The 21,207-nt window shown below is 43.0% G+C and overlaps 1 protein-coding gene across 4 annotated transcripts in view; it reads right to left on the reverse strand.

Moving 5' to 3' along the window:
- Positions 1-313: 313 nt before the first annotated feature.
- Positions 314-21,207, reverse strand: part of SORCS1 (sortilin related VPS10 domain containing receptor 1) — a 505,682-nt gene continuing 484,788 nt past the window's right edge. The window contains exons 25-27 of one of the 4 annotated variants that reach the window (XM_047072706.1): positions 5,504-5,609; positions 5,221-5,381; positions 314-393 (exon numbers count right to left, since the gene is read on the reverse strand). In XM_047072706.1, the coding sequence (XP_046928662.1) occupies positions 314-393; positions 5,221-5,381; positions 5,504-5,609 (347 nt within the window). Of the gene's footprint in view, positions 394-3,342; positions 3,408-3,544; positions 3,681-5,220; positions 5,382-5,503; positions 5,610-21,207 lie in introns of those variants that run through there. The other 3 variants (XM_047072707.1, XM_047072708.1, XM_047072709.1) reach the window with 3 other exon arrangements.

The raw sequence follows: 21,207 nt of genomic DNA on the forward strand, positions 1-21,207 counted from the left end.
GTCACGTCATTAGCCTTAATAAAAATCCTATAGCTGCATCACTTGTGTATCAAGACTGAATGTCACAGTTGGGTTCGAGATAAAATACACTCCTTGAGGCCAAGACTTTAGAGACATTATCTGTTTAATAAATATGATTGTAAAAGCAATAAACAAGAGCAATTATACATTACACTACATAGTATTTAACAAAAAAATACATCAAAAAAGTCATTTGAAAATTAGAAGTAGTTCCGATACTATAAGAAAACTTTCTTTTTTTTTTTTTTTTTAAATTGGCTTCCTATAAAAATAAGTTGGCAAATGAGGGATTTCAATGCTCAGTTGGAATCCTGGAAAACACAGAACAGCTGCCAAACACCCCATTGCTCTCAAAGTTGCTGTTTGGAACTTCTGAAAAAAAAAGCAAGGCAAACCTCTGCATTTTGGACAGTGAATCCAATTAGGAATAAGGCGAAGGAGAAAATGTTGGCTGGGTATTTCAGGGTAGAGCATGCACAGTTTGCCCTCTGGGAGTTTTGGAAAACATCACAATATCAGATTTTTAGCTTGCCCTGAATTTTCCCTTCCACGCCCATCCCTCGCCACTCACTCCTCTGGCCCACCAAACTCCTCACTGTGTTTGCACCTGCTGTTAGTGAGTAGGTAGGCACTTGGGTCCCTCCCATTTGTAGGCTCTCATTACTACGTTCTCTTTGGGATTGAGCTGGAATGGCAGGGTGCAGTGGTTCCCAAACTTCTGTGTGCATCACAGTAACCTGAAGGGCTGGTAAAAACAGACTACTGGGCCCCTAGCCCCCCGGAGTTTCTGATTCAGTAGGACTTCAGTAGGGGGACCCCAAATTTCTAATAAGTCTGAGGTGATGCTGATTCTCCTGGTCCAGGTACCACACTTTGAGAACCATAGAGCTAGATTGTAAGAACAATGAGGTCCCCTCTGAGCAGTACCTAGCCTCACTAATCTCCTACAGGTGGGAGGGAGCTTGGAGGAGAGGCACATGAGGACTGGAGATGCTCACTAGAGAGCTGGCCATCTGTGATCACTTTCCAAAATGCCAGGTATCTCATGTCTACCTCGAGTTTTAGGACTTGCAAGCCCATCCTTCCCTATGTTTTCTCACGTAGTCTTTTCATGTATCCCTTCAACGAGTGGTTTTCTTAATACCTACTCTAGGCAAGGCACTGTGCTAGATTCAGAGGGTTTTTCCATTTCTCATAATTTTCCGATTAAAATTACTTGAACTGCAACTCCAAGGACCCCCTGTGCTGTTTTGAGGGAGCCTCTTTTGGTTTCCCAACATTTTGTCTTCCAGATTAAACTTGGGCGGCTCCAACTGAAGCGGATCGATGAGGATGTGTCCTATGGGATAGGAAGCCTGGCAGGTTGGGGATCAATTGAGTTCTACAAACAGATGGTTGCCGCAGGCATAATCCATTTCCCAGATCCACACTGGGCATCCTCAATCACAAAAACTTCTGCTTGGTTAACTTCTGACTGCAGCTTTGTCACTCTTCTCCTGCCCAGCTACATAAGGGCAGGGCTCCTCAAGACCTTTGGGACACCCCCATTATCACTGGGACCCTGTTATAAACTGTTACTGGCCTGGGAACATGGCCAAGAAGGAGGCTGCTCCCTCTGAGTGGTTTTTCAAAACTGCTTTCTACTATATTTTAGAGTGGGCTTTACCCAACTCATAATCCTCCAAGGGCTTCTGCTGGACATGCTTCTGTGTCATTCTTTCTCTGGTGCTTCTTTCATTATTGCCCTGGGCAAACAGGGATTTTTCATGCCTTGAGTCATTCTGTTTTAGTTAGACATCTACCTCCTCCCCTTGAAGCTTATTAATTTTTCCTTTGCCAATACTACGATACTCAGAGATCAGAGATCACACATGTGAAACGTCTGGGTTCCTTCATAACCAAAATTGCATCCTTATGTAAGACAAGACCTCCATATGTTCTCAGACTTTTTGACACTCTTCAATATTAAATCCATTAACCTGCTTCTTCTTCTCGTTAAAATCAGTTTTATTTTACAAATAGTTTTACTCTACGGTGAGAGAACAAATACTGGGTAATAGCAACCATTACAGAAGGAAACTGCCCTGCCACACAGTAACATGTCAAAACATTTCTCGCGAGAATATTCTGGAATCTGCACACGAGAGATTTTTATTAAGGTGTGAGAATACCACTACGCATCTGTCTGCTTTCTTTTCCAGTGTACATGGCCAGGTCTGAATTGTTTTGCATGTATCAACTCTTTCACACACATTGCACGTTTCCAGGTGAGAAAAGGCAAGGCTATTTGCAAGAGGCAGGTTCTCCAGGAGGAGACAAAGGGTACATGGAGCTGAACCCTGCAGGGCAGGACAGCCTGGTCAGTGTGTAGGGAAGCTGGCATGCTGACGGATCAGAAATTTGAATGTGACAAGGGCAAGGTTGGCAGGCACCAGGCCAGTATTTAGGAAATACCGAGGTTCATGTCCAGAATCTTGCAACATGTTTGGGAAGAAAAAAGTAGGGGGACTTGAAAGACCACTTGGAAACTGGAAGGAAGAGGTACAAAGACATCAAGAGGTCATGATCGCACATGGATAGCAAACACATGGGGAGGCCAGACGACGGGTAACTGGGATTCTCTTTTCTATGTTGGTTGGGGTGAGAGTAGGGAAGCTGCAAGGGAAAGCCTGGGTGAGGGAAAGGTCCATTTCTCACATGCCTGCCCCCTGCCTGCCTGCATCACTCTGCCTGAGTATATGGAACTTCAACTCGCTTCTTCATCCCTGTGGCCATACAGAATGCAAAAAAGCAGCCCTGTGGTCACCGCTGGCCAACGGAGCTACCAGAGATAACTGAGAACAGAAAAATGGCAGTAAGGAAAGTGGAACAGAGAAACAGCTCAGGGTTTCACACTCCTGTGCATGTCTTTGTGTCTTATGAAAGGGGCTGGGGTGGCTAATCCACCCGTCAGCCCGTAGAGCTAAAATAGCTGTTAAATCTAGAGCCAAGAATATTTCCAAAAACACATGCAGATTTCCTTGGCCTCTATATGTTATGAATGTTCTACAAACACGACCGATCAGAAAAAAGAGAGAGAGGGAGAAAGGGGGAGGGGAGTGTTTTTTTCCATTAAAATAGAGCACCTGTACACTGCCCCTCCAAGCATGTTCTCAAGGTATTGTCCACATGCACAGGCTTAAAGCTAAAAACCCTTGTTGTCTGTGTCTGAAGAATTAAAAAGTCCCGATGCAGTGAGTGTTTGTTTGTTTGTTTGTTTGGATTTTGATTGTTTTTATTTTATTTTTTTTGTTTGTTTTTGTTTTTACTGGCGTCCTCCATTCAAACATTTACATAGGTAGGGATTTCTTTTGTGCTTTGATTCTCAGCAACTATGGAAATACTTCCTGGCAAAATAGGAAACAGAACAACAAAGGAAAGAAAAAAAAAAACATAAAGTTAGTGGTCATGAAGGATGGTGCACTTGACAAGAGCGAAATTCTTTCCTGATCAGCAGGTCGCCTGTAGCCTTTGGGGGTTTTCCTTAAATTGCAAATTGCGCCCCAGCAGATCCCCGCTTTGGCGTTGAAGGCGGAGTGGCGTGTCTTGCTCTTTGCAATCGGAGAGATGAGTCACCAGGTTGAGTAGAAGGGGAGGGAGGGGAGGGTAAAGCTACTCTCCTAAGAGAAAACGTGTAACACTTACTCACTTAATGACACTGGAAATGGGAAGGTGTCAGAGACTGTGCAGTGTGCTGCCGGACGCTCCTGGCGAAGGAGGGATCGCCACTTTAATAAAGTCAACGGCGCTGTGCTTCATACCCCGTGGAAATGGGATTGAAAACCAAATGACCCACAAAAATGCGCTTACAAGCTTTAGAAGTAAATAGACAGGGTGAATGCTTCTCTGGACTTAAAGACAGAAAAGCCTTTTTCTCCTGAACCTAAAGCAATTACACACTTATCACCCTGTCTCCCCAAATAAAAGAAAGCACGCTCTGAAAACTGGACCCCAGTTGTGGCTACAGTTGTTATTATTACTTCTGATACAAGCCAGTCACTGCACTGAAATTTTCCCCAATACAGCCAAGAACTTTTCCCCCATCCATTTAAAGAGAGGGCTATGTTTCCACTTAGGTGCTCATTTCGTTTTCTAAGTAGCAGATACAAAATCCTAGGCAATGAATGGCCTTCTAGAAGGTTTGGTATTCTGACATTAGAGAGAGGCATGAATGGTTAAATAATAATTTATCCACCCTGGGCAACAATACAGGATCTAGATGGCAATATTACAACGTCAACTCCTGATTCCTGATGCCAACTCCTGATTCCTGGCAAGCCATGGATCCCAATGGCGGTTCCATGGGTTTGTCGACCTCCCTTGGCAAGTTTCCTCTGCCACAAATAGTCGGGTTCTACACCTAGCTGTTGGGATTCCCATGCTTAATTCATAGGCAGAGAGACAGAGCTCTACTGATATAGAGTAAGGTCCATTTTAAGACTTCTGATAGGGGACAGGTATAAATGAGGAAAAAATCTGCTGATCTGCTCTGTAACAGTCTAGCCCTCCAGTGGTCTCTTTCAGGAAACGTCACTCCTGGAATGTTCTACAAATTTTATGCCTCTTGTCCTCAGAATTCCCAGGTTCCGTGTTTCCTGGAGGACAGTTTTTAGATGACTGCCAAATTAAAAAGAAAAAAAAAAACCAAACAAACAAAAACCCAGGGTCATCAGCCCGGTCCTCCTCTATCATGTCACTTCTCTACAAGTATTTTGGAGTAATTTCTCCTCCTTAGAGTTGTCTCTAGGTGAGGCTGTCCTGTCTTACCCTGTCACTCCATAGCCTGCTCCTCATAAGCTGCCTGGCCCTCCAGATGACCAGATCCAGCCTCTGAGGCCCGTACTTCTTGTACATTGTTAGAAAAAATGCTTTGCTCTTTGCCCATGAACATTTTTGGAGCCCCATATTTAAAGGAAAAGTTTTTGCAAAAAGAAGAATAAAGTCACAAGAGAGGGAGGGAAAAAAACTACATAGGAGCAAGAAGGCTTTTTTTCTTTTTCTTATTCCAATGGGAGGAAGCAGGGAAAAAGACATCTTAGCTGTTTCTCTCAGGAATGTTAGAGCAGAAGAAAGTGGTTACGTCAAGCCAGAAAGGGGTTAGGCAGAGTCAGCCATTAACTACCCAGGCTGAACAGCTGAGGGCTACTGGGAGTCATTTACCTATGAGCTGGGAATCCACCTTCTCATCTATCAGTTGGCCAGGCCTCCTGAGTTCAGTCTGAGGGATATGGGGCCTGCTTTCAGTGGGACTGACTCGACTGACCATCTCTCGTTCTTTCTCATTTTGCATCTGGGCATAAACATTAATCCCCGGGATCTTCCTAAAACATTAACAGACAGCATCATGGCTATGCATGGGAGACGTACATCGCGGCATTTCATGCTTCTGAACCTGTCGGGGAGAAGGACAGGGGAGGGGAGACATGGACGGAAGGACACGTACCTTTTAAACTTGTAGATGACGAACACGGCCAGCCCCACAAACACCACTGAGAGCAGCATCAGCATGGCAGACCCACTGTGAGTTGGAGTGAGGTCCACCAGCGGGGCTAGGGGAGAATACAAGGCATGGTCACCGGCAGAGATGGGGGCATGCCTGGCTCTGTAAGAGGCTCACAACTCTCCCCACAGAGGCATGGTGAGTGCCAGGAAACCAGGTGGAGTCTGCACACAGATGGATGTCACACAGCTGACACGTGAGGGGGGCATCGGAGCCTGTCCTAGCCCCTAGGATGTTCCAGCTGGCCTATTTAAGAAGTGCAGTGGATGACTGGAAACACAGACCCTGGAGCCAGACTTCGGGGATTCCAGGCTGCTCTCCCACGTGCTGGCTATGGGATTCTAGGCACGTTATTTCACTCAACAGGCTTACGTGGTGAGATGAGAACAGCAGTACATGTCTCACCAGGTTTTTGTAGGGACCGGTTGAATTAATGTACGTAAAGCACTGATAACAGTACTAGACGTGTATTAAGTCTTCTGTAAGTTCCACAGTTTATTACTACTGCTGCTATTATTTTTAATCAACACCTATAAGACTATAATTACTATACTTTCCTATACTCTCGAATGCAAGCTTTCCTCGCGCTAAGCAATGCACATCCCCAGAAAAACCAACAGGGAGATTTTTATGAATTATCCCTACCCCCCTCTGTCTCTGCAACCATCATGTGAGACAAAGAACTAGAGAGTAATGGAGCATCCTTATCTCTTCTGCACACAGGAAACTGATGGCTAAGTGAGTATTTCACAAAATCAGCCACTGTCATGCAGGCAGAGGGGTGTATGATTCAGGGTCGTCTGTAGAACTTCCCAAAGCCCTGACAGCTCATACCAGGAAAGACCAGCCTCTCAGATGCAGTGAGTTCTCCTCTTGGACCAAACAGATGCATTTGCATCCATAAAAGTCCTCCAGCCCTGAGTTTGCTCTCAGAGCGTAGCATCTCTCTCTCCACCTCCAAGTCCTCTGCAATCTTAGGGTCAAATCTGTTCGTGCTTTAAGGGCTTTGTTTGCAATTAATTTTCAATCTCTCAAAAACTGACATTTTGCAAATATAGCGTAGCTCAAGCATAAAAGCCAAACCACATGCACACCTTAGAAGCCTGGATGCTGACCTTTATCTTCCATCATTTAAGTCAAGTCTGGTGGTCAGAAATGTGGGTGACCTTCAAGCACCATTTCCCGTGGCTTTTCTCTGTTGGGAGCCAAGAAGGCAACCTTCTCATCACCCGGGTACAAAGGTTCAGGAATGGGGACTGTATACTGACATTCTCCAACAAGACCCGAGGAAGCCTCTGCTCTGTCTGGTTATTGTACGATTGAGTTCCAGCCACTCAGCGCTACTGAAAAGCCATGTTCCGGACACCAAATCGTTTTGGTGGGAAACACAGGTCAAGCCCTCTTTCTCAGAAAACAGGTTTAGTTGTTGTAGTAGAATCAGCTTTTAGAAAGCAGGCAAATTAAGCAACCCCTGTGATTCTCTCTCCTGTGTAAGTTGAGCAGCGCATGTGCTTGTGGTGCCCGTGGGTGAGTCTGTGTGTGAGGAGGCTGTGGTGAGACAGCCAAGGCCAAGGTGCTTCCGGGTCAAAATGAGAACATGAAAGTGTCTTTCATTCACTGAGGCAAACACAGTGCCATCAGCAAAGGAGTCCAGAAACACTTGGGAACACACACCAGAATTGGCAGGCTGTCCCTGGAGAAGAGGCCACCTTTTGTTTTTCATGGACATTATCACGACTGACTCGCACAAATGTAAGGCGGGGGCAGTGTGACCTCTGCTGAACAGAAAAGAACAGTGAGGCTCTCACTGGTTCATGTCGTTCCAAAGGACACAGAACCAGGAAGTGGAAGTACTAAGCCTTAAACCCGAGCCCCATCCCAAACACACACCTGGGGCAAATTTCAGCAGAAGATACCAGAAATTTAAAAACATACTTCTGTCTATATACCAAGAAATGTATCTTCTATATATCTATGGAAGAACTACAGTGTGAGAAGCAAATTAAGTGGCTCCAGCTAAAATATTATCAAGCCTTAACAGGACCAATTAGAATCACAGAGCATGCACTCTTACACTTGGGTGACATCTATATGTTCATACATATGGTATGTGTGTGCACGCGTGCATGGTACATGTGCATAGAGAAACGCGCCCAGCACCTGGCTTCAACACACACCAATCCACAGACAACATTATTTTATTTTGCCCCATCTAGTCCCGACAACCTCAACTGTTGGGTTCTTCTGAAGCAAATCTTAGCTATCATATAATTCCATCTGTAACTCTCAAAGAGAAGGTCTTGCTCTGTCTTGACATTATCACAATCGTGTCATCACACACAAGGAAATAAAAGTGGGAAGATACTTTATAGGTAATCCTCTAATGCAAACCCTTAGCTTGACAGGGAACACATGCAGGTTCAGGGAGGGGCCTCTGTTTAAGACGGTGTAGAGGCAGGTTAGCTGTATGAGGAAACTTCTCCTTCCTAGCTGCATGCTTTTTCAAAAGCAGCAGAGATCAGTGCTATGCAGTTACCAGGAAGGATACTGGTAACTGCTTGAAAGGGCTGGCATTTGGAATAAATGGAAAAGTAAAGAGAGGAAATTGCTTCGGCCAGGCTCTCGCTAGCAGAGAAAGTGTGCGTGCGCACACACACATGCATACACACACACGCGCGCGCGCGTGCACTCCCGTCCCTTCCTCATCCTCTATCTCCACATCACAGGCTTAAATCATTCAATTCCAAATCATTCCTCATTAAATCATCATTCGTAAATAAGCAGCAATAGCACTGGTAAGTAATTAGCAAAGTATTTTGGGAAAATGAACTTCTGTAATCTGAGTTCTAAAGCGCACGCTGTCTGCTGCCCCCATCTCTGCCTCACTTAGCAGCATGCGGGTGGTGGTGGGGGGCAGCAGCAGGCAGAGCAGGGAGAGACTGGACGCCACTGCCCTCTGTGTTCCGTGGCGCTCCTTGCTGACCTGGCCCGGGATATAAACGGGCCTATTACCGCCGCACAACAGCAGCTGCATTATCGTAGTTTGCCTAACACTTAGGTGCGTGTGTGTGTGTTCTGCTGAGGAATGAAAACTTGTGATAAATGGGTTTTAGTTTGTTGTGTGGAATTAGCATAAATTAATCCCTCTCCAGTTGCAGCCTAAACAAGGTAGAAAAGGGAAAGAACGTGCTGAGCAGTTTATTTGCCATTATCCACACACAGAGTAAAAGCAGGGACATGTCCGTTCTGTAAGTGAGTCCACATTTTCTAAGCCTGGGTGCTGGCTCACATTGTTTCTGAAATCCTGCGAGGACTCAGAAGTGCACTGAATTATGTTCTATTCATGAGGACCTAGGCTGATTATAGTAATGGCATTGCTTATGAGGATAACAAGTCTTCCTGTGAAAAGTGAATGATGTATATAGGGTGTGCTGAATAAATGGTCATGGCCTGTGTGCATGAAAGCAATTTCAAAACTCCATGTCTGGGGTGAAGACATTGATTATAGTCCCTTTTTGGTACCAGGTTCTGAGTCTGCCACTTCTGGGCTTAAGTGACTTACCCTGAACCTCAATGCCATCATCTACATAATGGAGCTAAAACTAAGTGCTTGTTTTAGAAAGTTGTGAGGATAAACCAAGACGGAATTTTTATAGCACTTGGCATAATACCCAGCACATAGTACACGCTCAATGTGTGTAACACTGTCCTGTCTTTGCTATTGTATCCCGAAAGGGTCTTCTATAGAAAACAAGCCCCGATGGATGATGGAATTAACCATGCTAGATAATTTTGAAAATTCCCCATCTTAGAAATTTGCAATGCTCATCAGTAATTAAACTTTCACAGCAGTCCTGCAGGAAAGAAACTCATTGGACTCTACCATAGTGTTTCCCAAAATCATATGGCCAAAGACCCTTTGCAGACCTAGGTCCCATGCAACATACTTGAGGAAGAGCTTCATACTGGGCACCACCTCCCCCTTTGCTACAGGCTTGCCCCTTTGTTTGGTCTATTTCCATGTTGTAAATATGGTGGCATCAGCCAGTGAAGCAGTGCTAGAAATCCATAGTGCTGTCTGTACTCTCGTCCTAGCAAAGGGACTTTCTTGGAGAACTCCTACCTGCACTCTGACCCTGAAACCCTGAACTACATTTCAAATTCATTTGTACATTTCTAATGCAGGACTTAGTGCTGTCAAGAAACTCACAAAAGCAAGTTTGCCAAGCTTTGATTTTCTTTTTGACTCTCCTGCCTCCAAAGCAGACCTGAGCTGGGCTTTAGTAACATGCCCGGATATCATGAAATCCACGTGATCTGAAATCTCTTTTCCAGAAATTAAGGTGATATGGAAATGGTACAAAGATAATCTAGAATGCAGAAAGAGCAACAGGTTTTCATTTACAAAAACACTTTTTGTTTCTGTCAGTTCAAATCCAAACCCAATCATGAGAGCCATAAGGACTGCCATACTGTAATGAGATAAAGCCACAATCCTGGAGGCCTAATGGCCAGATTGTGTGAGAATTCCAGGGAAGGCACTAATGCCTTCACAATGTGAAGCATTGCTACTATTTTTAAATTGAAGATAGTCTTCAGGAACGTCCAGCCATAGAGTTTAGGTCACTTGGACACGTAAGGATAACTATGGGTGACTCAAAGACAAAACTTATCACTGTAGTTGACAGAAAAGAAGAGAAAGGTGTATTTTCATTTTCTAGGGTTGAAAGTTCCAGGGTTGAAAATCTTGCTTACTTTGTAAAGTGTTTCTCAAAGTATAAATTTATAGACTACCCGAATCAGAATCACCTGGAGAATGTGTGAAAATTCAGTGCCCTAGGCTTCACCTGAGAAAAGAAAAATCCGTATGTCTTTGAGAATCGATCTCAGAAAACTATATGCAACATGCTACACAGGTCACTGTTGTGCACAACAGTTTGAGAATACTGCATGCAAGGTCCCACCTACTATCACTCATAAAACATCCAGTCCTTATCTTTAGACTGTGCCTGACCTTTACATTCTCTGGGTCACTAAAATAAGACAACATAAAAGACATACCCCTTGATTGCTAAAAGTAGCTTAACCTCATTGTAACTTTGGGAGAGCTTGTTAAACTACCTAAAAGCATTTCCAATCTCCCCTAAGAGAGTGGGCAGCCTTGTGGAGATTGACTGTATTACTGGATAAATTCTCTACCCATCTTTGTATCCAAGCCCTCTGCAATTTGAGCTTGAAGCTTTTCATAACAAGAGGTGAAATCTGTTTCCTCACCCCTTGAATCGGGGCTAGTACTCCAACATGATATGGCCATGGAATGAAATGGGAGTGAAAGTGTGTCAATGTGAGCTTCAAGGCCCCTGCACTTTTCCTCTATCTCTTGGAATCCTGTCATTGTCATGTATAAACACACCTAGAGTAGCCTGATGAAGCATGACAGTTCACATTGATGAGAACTTAGTTCTAGAGCAGCCTACAGCCAGCAGACCTGGCACATGGGGCAGCCCAGCTAAGACCAGTAGAACTCCCTCCCCAATGATCTGTAGCTGATTGCAGACACACAATGAGTAGAGACAAAACCAGGACCACCAAAATGATCCGCAGACTCAACAGCAATAATAGATGCTCACTGTTAAACAGCCACTGAATTTCTGGGTGATTTGTTACGCAGCAATAGCTTACTAATACCTTCTCTCTTCAAAATTCCTCTCTACTGGTTAAACACCCAATTAGTAATTCTTTTTTTTTTTTAATTTTAATGTTTATTTATGTTTGAGAGACAGAGAGAGACAGAGTGTGAACGGGTGAGGGGCAGAGAGAGAGGGAGACACAGAATCTGAAGCAGGCTCCAGGCTCCAAGCTGTCAGCACAGAGCCCGATGCGGGGCTCGAACTCACAAACTGTGAGATCATGACCTGAGCGAAGTCAGACGCTTAACTGACTGAGCCACCCAGGCGCCCCACCAATTAGCAATTCTTATGTTTGGGCTCTACATTACCCAATTCTTGCCATGGAACTCTGCTCCCACGGGCAGACTGGCGGGACATAAGTAAGATAACCATAACTATTCTCTTCTAAACCAGAACACTTTACTGATGAAAAGGAGTGCTCTTAAAGCTTATGCACACACTACAGATACAACCCAGAGTACTCCTGTTCACCTCTAGGTAGAAGAAACTTAGTGTCTAAAAGGTAGCTTGTCCTAAGTCTGGTGTCTTCTCTGTATTTTATATGTGTTCTCCTGCCTTCCATCTCATGCCAATCTCTCTGGACTATGTGCCTTGCCTTCTCTTTGGGGAACTGTGTCTCCTGCATCCTAACTATCATTTCTATTTCCAGCCTGATGCATATTTGTACCCTGTATCTGAACTGTTCGTATGATCCCTCCTCCTGACAATTTTCCACCTAAGAGTTTCTAGAAACATCCTCAGGCCAGGCCAACTTAGGCCAGTTACCATGTAGACATTTAAGGCTTTTTTCTTTTTCTTTCTTTCTTCTTCTTCTTCTTCTTTTTTTTTTTATGGGGCCAGAAACATCTCAGGAAAATATGGTGAAGAAAGAATCTATTAGAAGCTAAAGAGCAACCTCAATGCTGGCCTCTGATATATTTATGAAAATAACACATTCATGCGATCACATTGGGGAAAGGAGTATGTTTAGATATGCTGGCACCCGTTATTACCTGCCATAAAGCCACAGTGGCTTAATAGTTGTCAAAAGCCACTGAATCCACACGACGGTGAAAAAGCCTAAATATTTGCAGAGGACAAAAAGCGTTTATTTGGGGGAAAAATAGAAGAAGGGAAAAATACTACTGGGATGACTTTACTCACAAAGATTTGTGAATGATAACTGTGTAGATAACAAGGCAACCGGAGACTAAAGGGATGGATGAATTTATTGGCTGTGGAAGAATTTCACTAGTACTAATTTCATCCTAAATGGAAAATGTTATTGCAACAATTTATTTCACTTTACAGTTCAGAGCCCCACAACTCCACAATATGGCATCTGCATCCATAATGATGTCACTTAGATGATATTGTACTTTCTAAAGCTTCTCAACTGATGCTAATTCCACCTTCAAGTGGAAAGTCTCTTTCTCAATGTGAAAGTGTTGCACACAATTCACGATGTATCCTGACCTAGGCTGAAGTTCTGGTTCCTTACCCCCTCCCATATTTACTCATAACATATCCAAGGGTAGCAACTGAAGCCCGGAAATATTAATTCTCTAATATCTCTGTGATAGTTATCTTTTTATTACACCTAAAAAAGAAATTGAACCAGTCAGCAGCAACGATGGAGGCCAAGATAACACAAGATAACAGTTTTATTAAAAACCCACACATATCCTTGACAAAGGACAGCTTTCCTAAACCTAAACAGCTTCAACAAGGCAACTGCTAGACAGACAGGATGGGGTGGGAGTAGTTTGTATTTAAAAAAAAAAAAAAAAAATATATATATATATATATATATATATATATATTTAACCTGGAATTTGAGGTTCTTCCTTTGAGCAATATTAACCTTTCACATTTTTTATCATCTGCATCCAAAACTCTGGAAGAGCAGTGACCCCGCTGGAAAGCTGAGGGTAGAAGATCACCCTGGTTCTCTAACGCATGCAAAAAATACAGTGAAATGCAGAGGCATCATTTTCTGCTCCCACTAGCACATTAATAGCATCTAGATAATACAATTTGTTCAACTTTCATAAAACTCATGGCTATTCAATTACATCTGCCACCAAGATTCTAGTTCACACTTTAATCATTTTTCAACTGCCTCTCGGCCACAGCTCTTGGCTGGCCTTTGCCATTCATCTAGATAACGGATATAGTAGATCTCAGATTCACAGACATGTTTCATTTTTCCCCCCTTCCTCCCACTGCCATCTACCCATTCTGCCAATTAGGTTGGCTCCAGATATGCGGAAAAATTAGATTTTAATGTTTATTACTAATTTCCTCCTACACTTAATATCACAGGCCTTTCTTTTTTAATGCGTGCTTCTGTTTTAGTGGATGCCCTGAGCTATAAATCAGATTTATTGCTGGCGACAGACACGCACATTCCCTTGTTATACAGATGGAGTTGTGTCTGTAAAATGCTCTATGGGAGTGGTTGGTGAGCCTGGGGAAAGACCTGGCTGTATACACATCATTTGGGGAACTTGTTAAAAATGCACATTACCAGTATCACTCCTTGGGATTTGATTTATGTGCAGGAAGACCTGAAAAATCTCTACTTTTGTGAAGCTGTCTAAATAATCAGAAAGCAGAGTTGGGTCAAGAACAGATGCTTTATAACTGGGTTCGTCTACACTGGCTTATACAGAGTCTTTCCAACCATACATGTTTCCAGGGAAGGATCAGTTCCAGCACTTCTAGCTCTTGTAGGTCCTCTGTGTGGCAGCCACACCACGTAAGTTTCAGTTTATTTGTCCAATAAGTCATTCCTGTGAGATGCAAATCATCCCCGTGGTGCTGTTGTTTGTAATGTAGTGTGAATCAATCTAGTTAGGTTTTCTGTTCTCAAATAAAATAGTACCCCTTGCTTGTTCAGCCTTTAACTTCCATTCTCACGCAGAACCTCATCTCTTCTACCTTGAAAGAATCAACACATTTTTAAGCTGTTTTCCCCCACTTGCATGGCCAAATCACTGAATTTACTCATGACTGTGAGTTCTCACCGCAACAAAGATACAGAGTTTGAAATAGCTTAGAAGATTTGTACCAGCAATTAGGGCTTTGATCTATCCACTGTCAGCAGACCCCTCCTACCCAGGAATCAGCTATAAGGTGGTACATTCTAGCTCTGAATTGAATGCGCAGTCTGCTCCTGGTCTCACCAGGGTATCAACCTTCTATTTCCAGCTACCAGGTAGAGTTTTCCTCTCATCTGCTTTATGATATCAAACCCGACATGAACCACTGATCTTTGGCAACCAAAAAAGAGGCTCCTACTTCTAGGGCTCCGTCTCTATCAGATAAGTTACCATCTCTTGCCTCGTGGGTTGAAAACATCTTCTAAAATGTGTAAAAAAATGTTGTTAAAAAGAGAAAGCTTATTGACTGTTGCCCAAACTTATTATTTAAAAAAATCCTTCTTCCATCTGCCCCTTCTTTCCTTTTCCATATGCATCATACTTTGCAATTTCAAGGATGCATTATTGAGGGTTTTCTCACTAGCAAGCATGGGTGATGAACAACAAAGGTTGTAACATAAATGGAGTATCAAATAATGGCAGATTTGATTTCCCTGAATGTATCCCTCTCTCTTGCCTCTGCTCATAATTTTACCTTCAGTAGATATATCAATTAAGGATATTTAAGGATATATATCTAGATACCCCAAACCACATCAAATTATGCATCACTTTATACATAAACCACACAAAGTCACCTTGCTCTGCCTCTGCTCAACACAGCCCCTCAACCTGGCATGCTTATTTTCTCTTTGTTTTGGTGAGTCCGTATTCAACCTTAAAGCTCATCTTTATTGAACCTGGCTGCTGCATGGAATATTTTTCATCTTCTTTATTTAGAATTAGTAAAGCTTCCTGCAAATCACTGTTGTGCCTCAGGTTCAGCCAGTGTGGACTGAGTGAGGCTCCTAGCTCATCTCACATCACCAGATGAACCAAAGGTTTAAAGGACTAATTGCAAAGGAAGGCACAGTGTCTCGCGAGGAATAAGGTGATAAATCTGAAATGGACCTCGCCCTTGAGTAAATTCCAAGTACGAGGGGCAATGAGAAAAACCGCTGGCATTTTAAGGATATCTTCTTAACAGCTTAACTTTGTCTTTTCATAAGCACCAACAGAGATCAAATGCTCTGCATCTGATTTGAAGCCTTCCTGTGAGTCATACTGGAAAAACTCTCCCTGGGATGACATCGTAGCTCTTAAGATGTGAAAGAATGTAGGTAAATAAAAATAATACCAAGGAATAATAGAAGGCCAGGGTAAAACCATGGATGAGAGAGAGCTCAAGGGAGATGTCACAAAAGATGTGAAGAAGGTCTGGTTTGACAAGGTCAAGATAGTGCAATCTAACGTGTTGACCCTGAGCTCTGCCATGAAGTGAGGCACAGTGTGACCTGGGAAACACTCCTGCCAGTGACCAGGGCAGGGAAATAGGGCTGCTACGTATACTTGGTGCAGTCTCCTTCTGGAACAGCTCTCCTGCCAGTCCTTCTCCTCCTCTCTAGGTTTCCTTAATATGGGACACAGAACTCTAATTTTTCTTCAACTTTCTTATTTCCCACAACGTGGATATAAACAATTATAATGCCTCTTGAAGGGACATGTGACATAAGAAAAACACAAAGATGTGCTTTCCGCAGACGCTTATTGGAGAAGAGAAGGCCAGGTCTACCTCACCAGTTATTTGTTAAGAGGCAGGATGTCATGGAACAGATTCACAATCCAGTAGACTGAAGCTAAAGGTTCACTGAGGGAATGGGATATTGAATATATCTCTAGTGGTTATAAATTATTTACACATCTAATTATTTATAAAGGCAATAGTTATTGAGTACCTGATATGTGCAAGTTCTCTGCTAGATACAATGGTTACCATCATCACTAGACAAATATAGATTTAAAAAGTCCATGTGAGTTGAGAGAAGGAATAGATGATATCCTGGGTAAAAAGTCTCTAGAAAGACAACCATGCAAATGTTGGCATTGATTTAAGTCTTAAAAATCAAACAGACTTAGGAGATGCAGAGAGGTGGCGAAGGTGTAGATATATTCTAGTTGAGAACAGCATGAACAAAGGTACACTTCAGTCAAAACACCGGCGTTCTACTCCGGTACCTGGCTTGATCGATTTCTACTCCTTTTTCCCACTCTCTGAGTTGTTGCGGAACATCATGGCCTTTGTCCACTAAACACGGCTGCTTTCATGTCTCAAAAGCCAAAGAGAGCCACTCTGGCCACGGCCCTCCCTCAACTTCTTGTTAATAGTCTCATTCTCTCCCTACTCACATGCAATTTCAAATCCCTTTTTTCCACAAAGAGAATTTCAGAAACCTAGCTGTCATGAGTGGCTGAGCTCTCAAGAGGAAGTGAAAAGAAACGGAGAAGCACAGGAGTGGCTAAGAACAAAACACGGACGGCGTTCAAAGTTTAGCTCAGTGTAGATACCAAAGCTAATGAATTCCCAGGTAGAACATGTAGGGGGAAACAGCCTAAATCCAGTCTCTAATGACATCCAGACCTAGAAGTGCTTACCTTGTGTTCCCATAAAAGCAAACAGGGAACTGAATTTGAAAAACAAAATAAGGCCAGTAAATTCCTGAAAGGAGACAGTTCTTTTTCCTTGGAGACAAACCATATTATGCACTGCCTCTCTCACCAGCAACATACTCTGGCTCAAACATTTTTAAAAGAAGCCTGCTGAACATCTGCTGGGCAATTAATGGAATGCAGCAGTGTGCTGGAATGGTCCCTAAGAAGGTATTAGCAATCCTGCTTAGGAGACATGAAATGTTGCAAACAGTGGTCCTTTTTCCTTTTTCTTTTTTCTTCTTTTTCAATTTTTATTTCCTCCTGCCTGCAGGGGGGATGAAAGGCAGGGAAAGGGAGTGAGGTAGACATTCTACCTCAAATACTCTTCCTCACTGTTTTGCTCTTTCCCCCAGGGACCTTCGGCCTTCTCTTCCTAGCCACCCAAACAGGAGTGTGCTAATTTCAACTTAAAGAAAGTCTTGGCAGACACAATCTGCTACTCTGTTCGAACAGTTTACAACATCGAATGGCTAGGGCTAATTTAGGAGCAATCTCCAATGGGAAACTGATCCATCACACATTTCACTTCCTGGTCACAGTCATTAAAGAGAGCACACTTTAACCTAAATCTTGTCTTTTGCAGTCAAAGTGAGGCCAAGAGTGATGTTGCACCAGTTCTAATGCAGTGATGGGGAACATGGCCACATTCAACACAGCAAGTCTCCAACTCCGTTATTCCATCAGCCCTTGACATCCTCTTCCTTTACTCTTCAAACTGGAGCTGATTATCTACATAGAAGTCTACATCTACTCCAGTCACTGGGCCAGTCATAATTGATCAATAATGCCACTTGATCAATGTCTGGAAGTCATCCTGTCAAAAGGCCCTACTCTCCAATCTAACAGAGAAGAACCCTGAATAAGCCACAGTGGTTGGAAGTCAAAGACTTCTTCACTCTCTTCCAACTACCTAGTCTAACATTGGGGTTTTGCCTTGAACTACATTTTTCTTTTTCTTTTTTTTAATTTTTTTTAACGTTTATTTATTTTTGAGACAGAGAGAGACAGAGCATGAACAGGAGAGGGGCAGAGAGAAAGGGAGACACAGAATCTGAAACAGGCTCCAGGCTCTGAGCTGTCAGCACAGAGCCCGACGCAGGGCTCGAACCCACGGACCGTGAGATCATGACCTGAACCGAAGTTGGACGCTTAACAGACCAAGCCACCCAGGCGCCCCGAACTTCATTTTTATTTTATTCTCTTAGTAATCTTGCATCATATAGATCTACATTGCAGGAAGTTCTTCTTCAAATGTCAGTGCGCTTACCTGAGCACCGGTAACATACCTTCCTTTTGCCACCACTTCTTCCCAGAGATCCGCCCCCCAAATTCCCAGTGGTGGAACGAACTATAAACATTAATTGGATAAATTTTCCAGATCCTCCCAACTTTGCATTATTCCTTGCCTGCTGGAACTTACACTAGTGTAATTAACCCTCGTGGTTATCAGGAATGGACTTTCTTTCCTATCTGCAACTATGAATCCCACACGGATGCTTTTGGATGCCTTTGCCATATAGGTTTCCCTTGGCCAAGCTGTGGCCAAACCAGTTTCAGCTAATCGCCCATTTCTTTGATCCCTATTTTTCAGCCTGATCCCAGCTCTACCAGTTGTCATTACAGGAAAGCCTCCTCAGGTAACATTTAAAATAAGATTTCGAATTTAGCAAAATATTCTGAACCATCTCTGGAGTGTGATGTGATAATCAGTTAAATAAAAGTCGGGCACATAAAATAACTGCTAGAGTAGAAGCATGGGAGGAAGCAAAGGTGGAAAATGTAGGTGGCCTCCAGAGCTGAAGGAGTGGGGTTAGTTCTCTGCCTCATTTAACCGAGGACAGTCCCCTTACCAACAGAGGTCCCAGGTAAACAGTAAGGGAGGTTTTTTTTCTAATAAATGAAGCTACTCCACAGAAAAATATGTTGCTTGAAGATAGTGTTCGTTTAGAATCTGAGTAGCTGTAAAGCAAATTTTGCACTATGGGGGATGGGCTAGTTGGCCACATCCCTTCAAACCCAGAGTTCAGTGTGGAGTATGGCTCAGTTGTCTTTAACCTCTAAACCAAAAGGGAACAAGGAACTCTAGCTGTCATAGGAGAGGATGGTAAGGTTCAGTCTGCCACCTAAACAAGCTGGACTGTCTAATTAGATTGATTGGTTAATCTATTTATTTATTTTTATTAAAAAAATAATGTTTATGCCTTTTGAGAGAGAGAGAGAGAGAGAGAGCACAAATGGGGGAGGGGCAGAGAGAGAAGGAGACACAGAATCTGAAGCAGGCTCCAGGCTCTGAGCTGTCAGCACAGAGTTCCATGAGGGGCTTGAACTCTCGAATCATGAGATCACGACCTGAGCTCAAGTCAGTAGCTTAACCGACTGAGTCACCCAGGTGCCCCAATTGGTAAATCTATTGAAAACAATTTGAAGTTGTTACGTTTCAGTCATTTGAAAAATGTGTCAATGGCGTGGCTATGATGCCACATGGGAATGAGTGCAACTGATATCCTTGTACTTTGTTTTCCAGTACAACCAGCCATGTGTAACTGCCCTGTGTCACCACCATTCACCAAAGACCACAGGTCAACCTTTTGGGAGGAAACAGCTCATCTAGATTATCAAATGCCCTGGGATAAGTTGGCAGCTTTCTTTCCTGCCTGAGGCTTAACAGTTGCTCTCACAGGTGTTACTTAATTGTTCTCGATGTTCTCACACTTTCTCATTTTCTTCATGGCATTTTCATGAGCAACACAACTCAAAAAGGGGCATTTGTTAATTTGTTCCTTGTGTGGCTTTCTCCAGTGATGGAAGCTTCATGAAGGCACAGACTCTGTCCTATGCTGAGGACATTGCTTGGATCAGAGTTGGGAGGTACTCGGTACATGCCTGTTCAATGGATGAATTAGGATGACAAGCTGGAGAATAGAAAATCAGCCCTCCTCAATCCTTCTTGCTCTGAAGGGTCATCTGAAGTGATACTCTGACTCGGTTATGTCTCCATTCAATCACCTTGATGGCTTCCCAGAGCCCACCAAAGTAAGTACAAATGGCAGCCTGGCATATTTCCATACTCTACTTCCATATCTCATCCTCACAACAGTGACTTTTAAGTATTTTTTAAGGCAGTGGGATTTTTTTTTCCTAAATAAAATAGTTCATGAAACCCTAATAAAGAATAAAAAAAATAGAATCCAAGGAGAAAACAGGCCAGTGGCCAACCTCATTGGCCTTCCTCTAGACCTAGGCACACCTCCAGAATCTCCAGACAACCAGAGAAGGGAGGTGGAAGTTGCTGTTTTATGTCCCCACTTATTCAGCATCTCCCAAACCCTGGAGACTTTCATGATCCTTCCTTGGGGCTTTGGTGCTTGAAATGATCTCTGGAGGTCAATCCTTCCTATCCATCGAGGTTCTTCCCAAAGACTACTTTCTCCGTGATGCCTTCCTGTATCATTCTGACTACACACCATTTCTTTCTGTTTTACATTTCCTATACAACTTTGATTGTTAACAATAAAAAAAAATAGAGAAACAATGGCTTACTATTATTAGTGCCAGGCACTACTCTAAGTACGTTACCCGAATTAACTTAATCCTCACACAATCCCATGGACACAGGTAAGAGTGCCACCTCTAAGCCTCAGAGATGTTAAGTCTCTTCTCAAGGTCTATATGGCAAGGAAGTGAGGGAGCCAAGATTGCAACCTATGATCTGGCTGCAAATTTGCAAAATCTAGTGCTTAAGTACACCAAGTCTCTATTTAAGCATTTATGCATTTTACTCATTGAGATACCCCGTTACTGCCCATTTCCCAACCCCACGGCACCATCACCATTGCTGCCACCAAATTTTGTCACACCTCAATCAGATTATATGTTTTTTGAGGACAAAGACCATTTCCTATTGGCCTTTGTATTCCATGGTATACCAGAACTATACTCTGTAAAAATACGTACTCGGTAAATATTAATTTATTATTAATGTAACACAAAAATATGTATTTATATACACTTGGAATTACCTGAATTATCACTGAGATTTCTATATAGACTTAGCAGGAGGATCCCCCAACCACCTTTTGCAGGTGAATAGACAGAAGCTCAAGGATACTGAGATCATGCATGACCAACTTAGGGTTGATCTTGGCTATGGCCCTGTACAGCTCTTAAGTCCCGGTTATTTCTACTCACTATCCCAAAACTGAAAGAAAGAAAACTCTTGGTAACGTAAATAACTGAAAATAAAGTTTTGCAACAAGATCAGAAAAAAGGTTATTTGTAAGGTTAACTTTATTTCTGAGACTCCTGCTGAGACAGAGCGTGTCATCATTTGAGGAGTGTGTATCCA

The sequence above is a fragment of the Lynx rufus genome, unplaced genomic scaffold (genome assembly GCF_022079265.1).
Source record: "Lynx rufus isolate CCGP_SWC_20201006 ecotype Redwood Valley unplaced genomic scaffold, mLynRuf1.p SCAF_11, whole genome shotgun sequence".
NCBI classification, from domain to species: domain Eukaryota; kingdom Metazoa; phylum Chordata; class Mammalia; order Carnivora; family Felidae; genus Lynx; species Lynx rufus.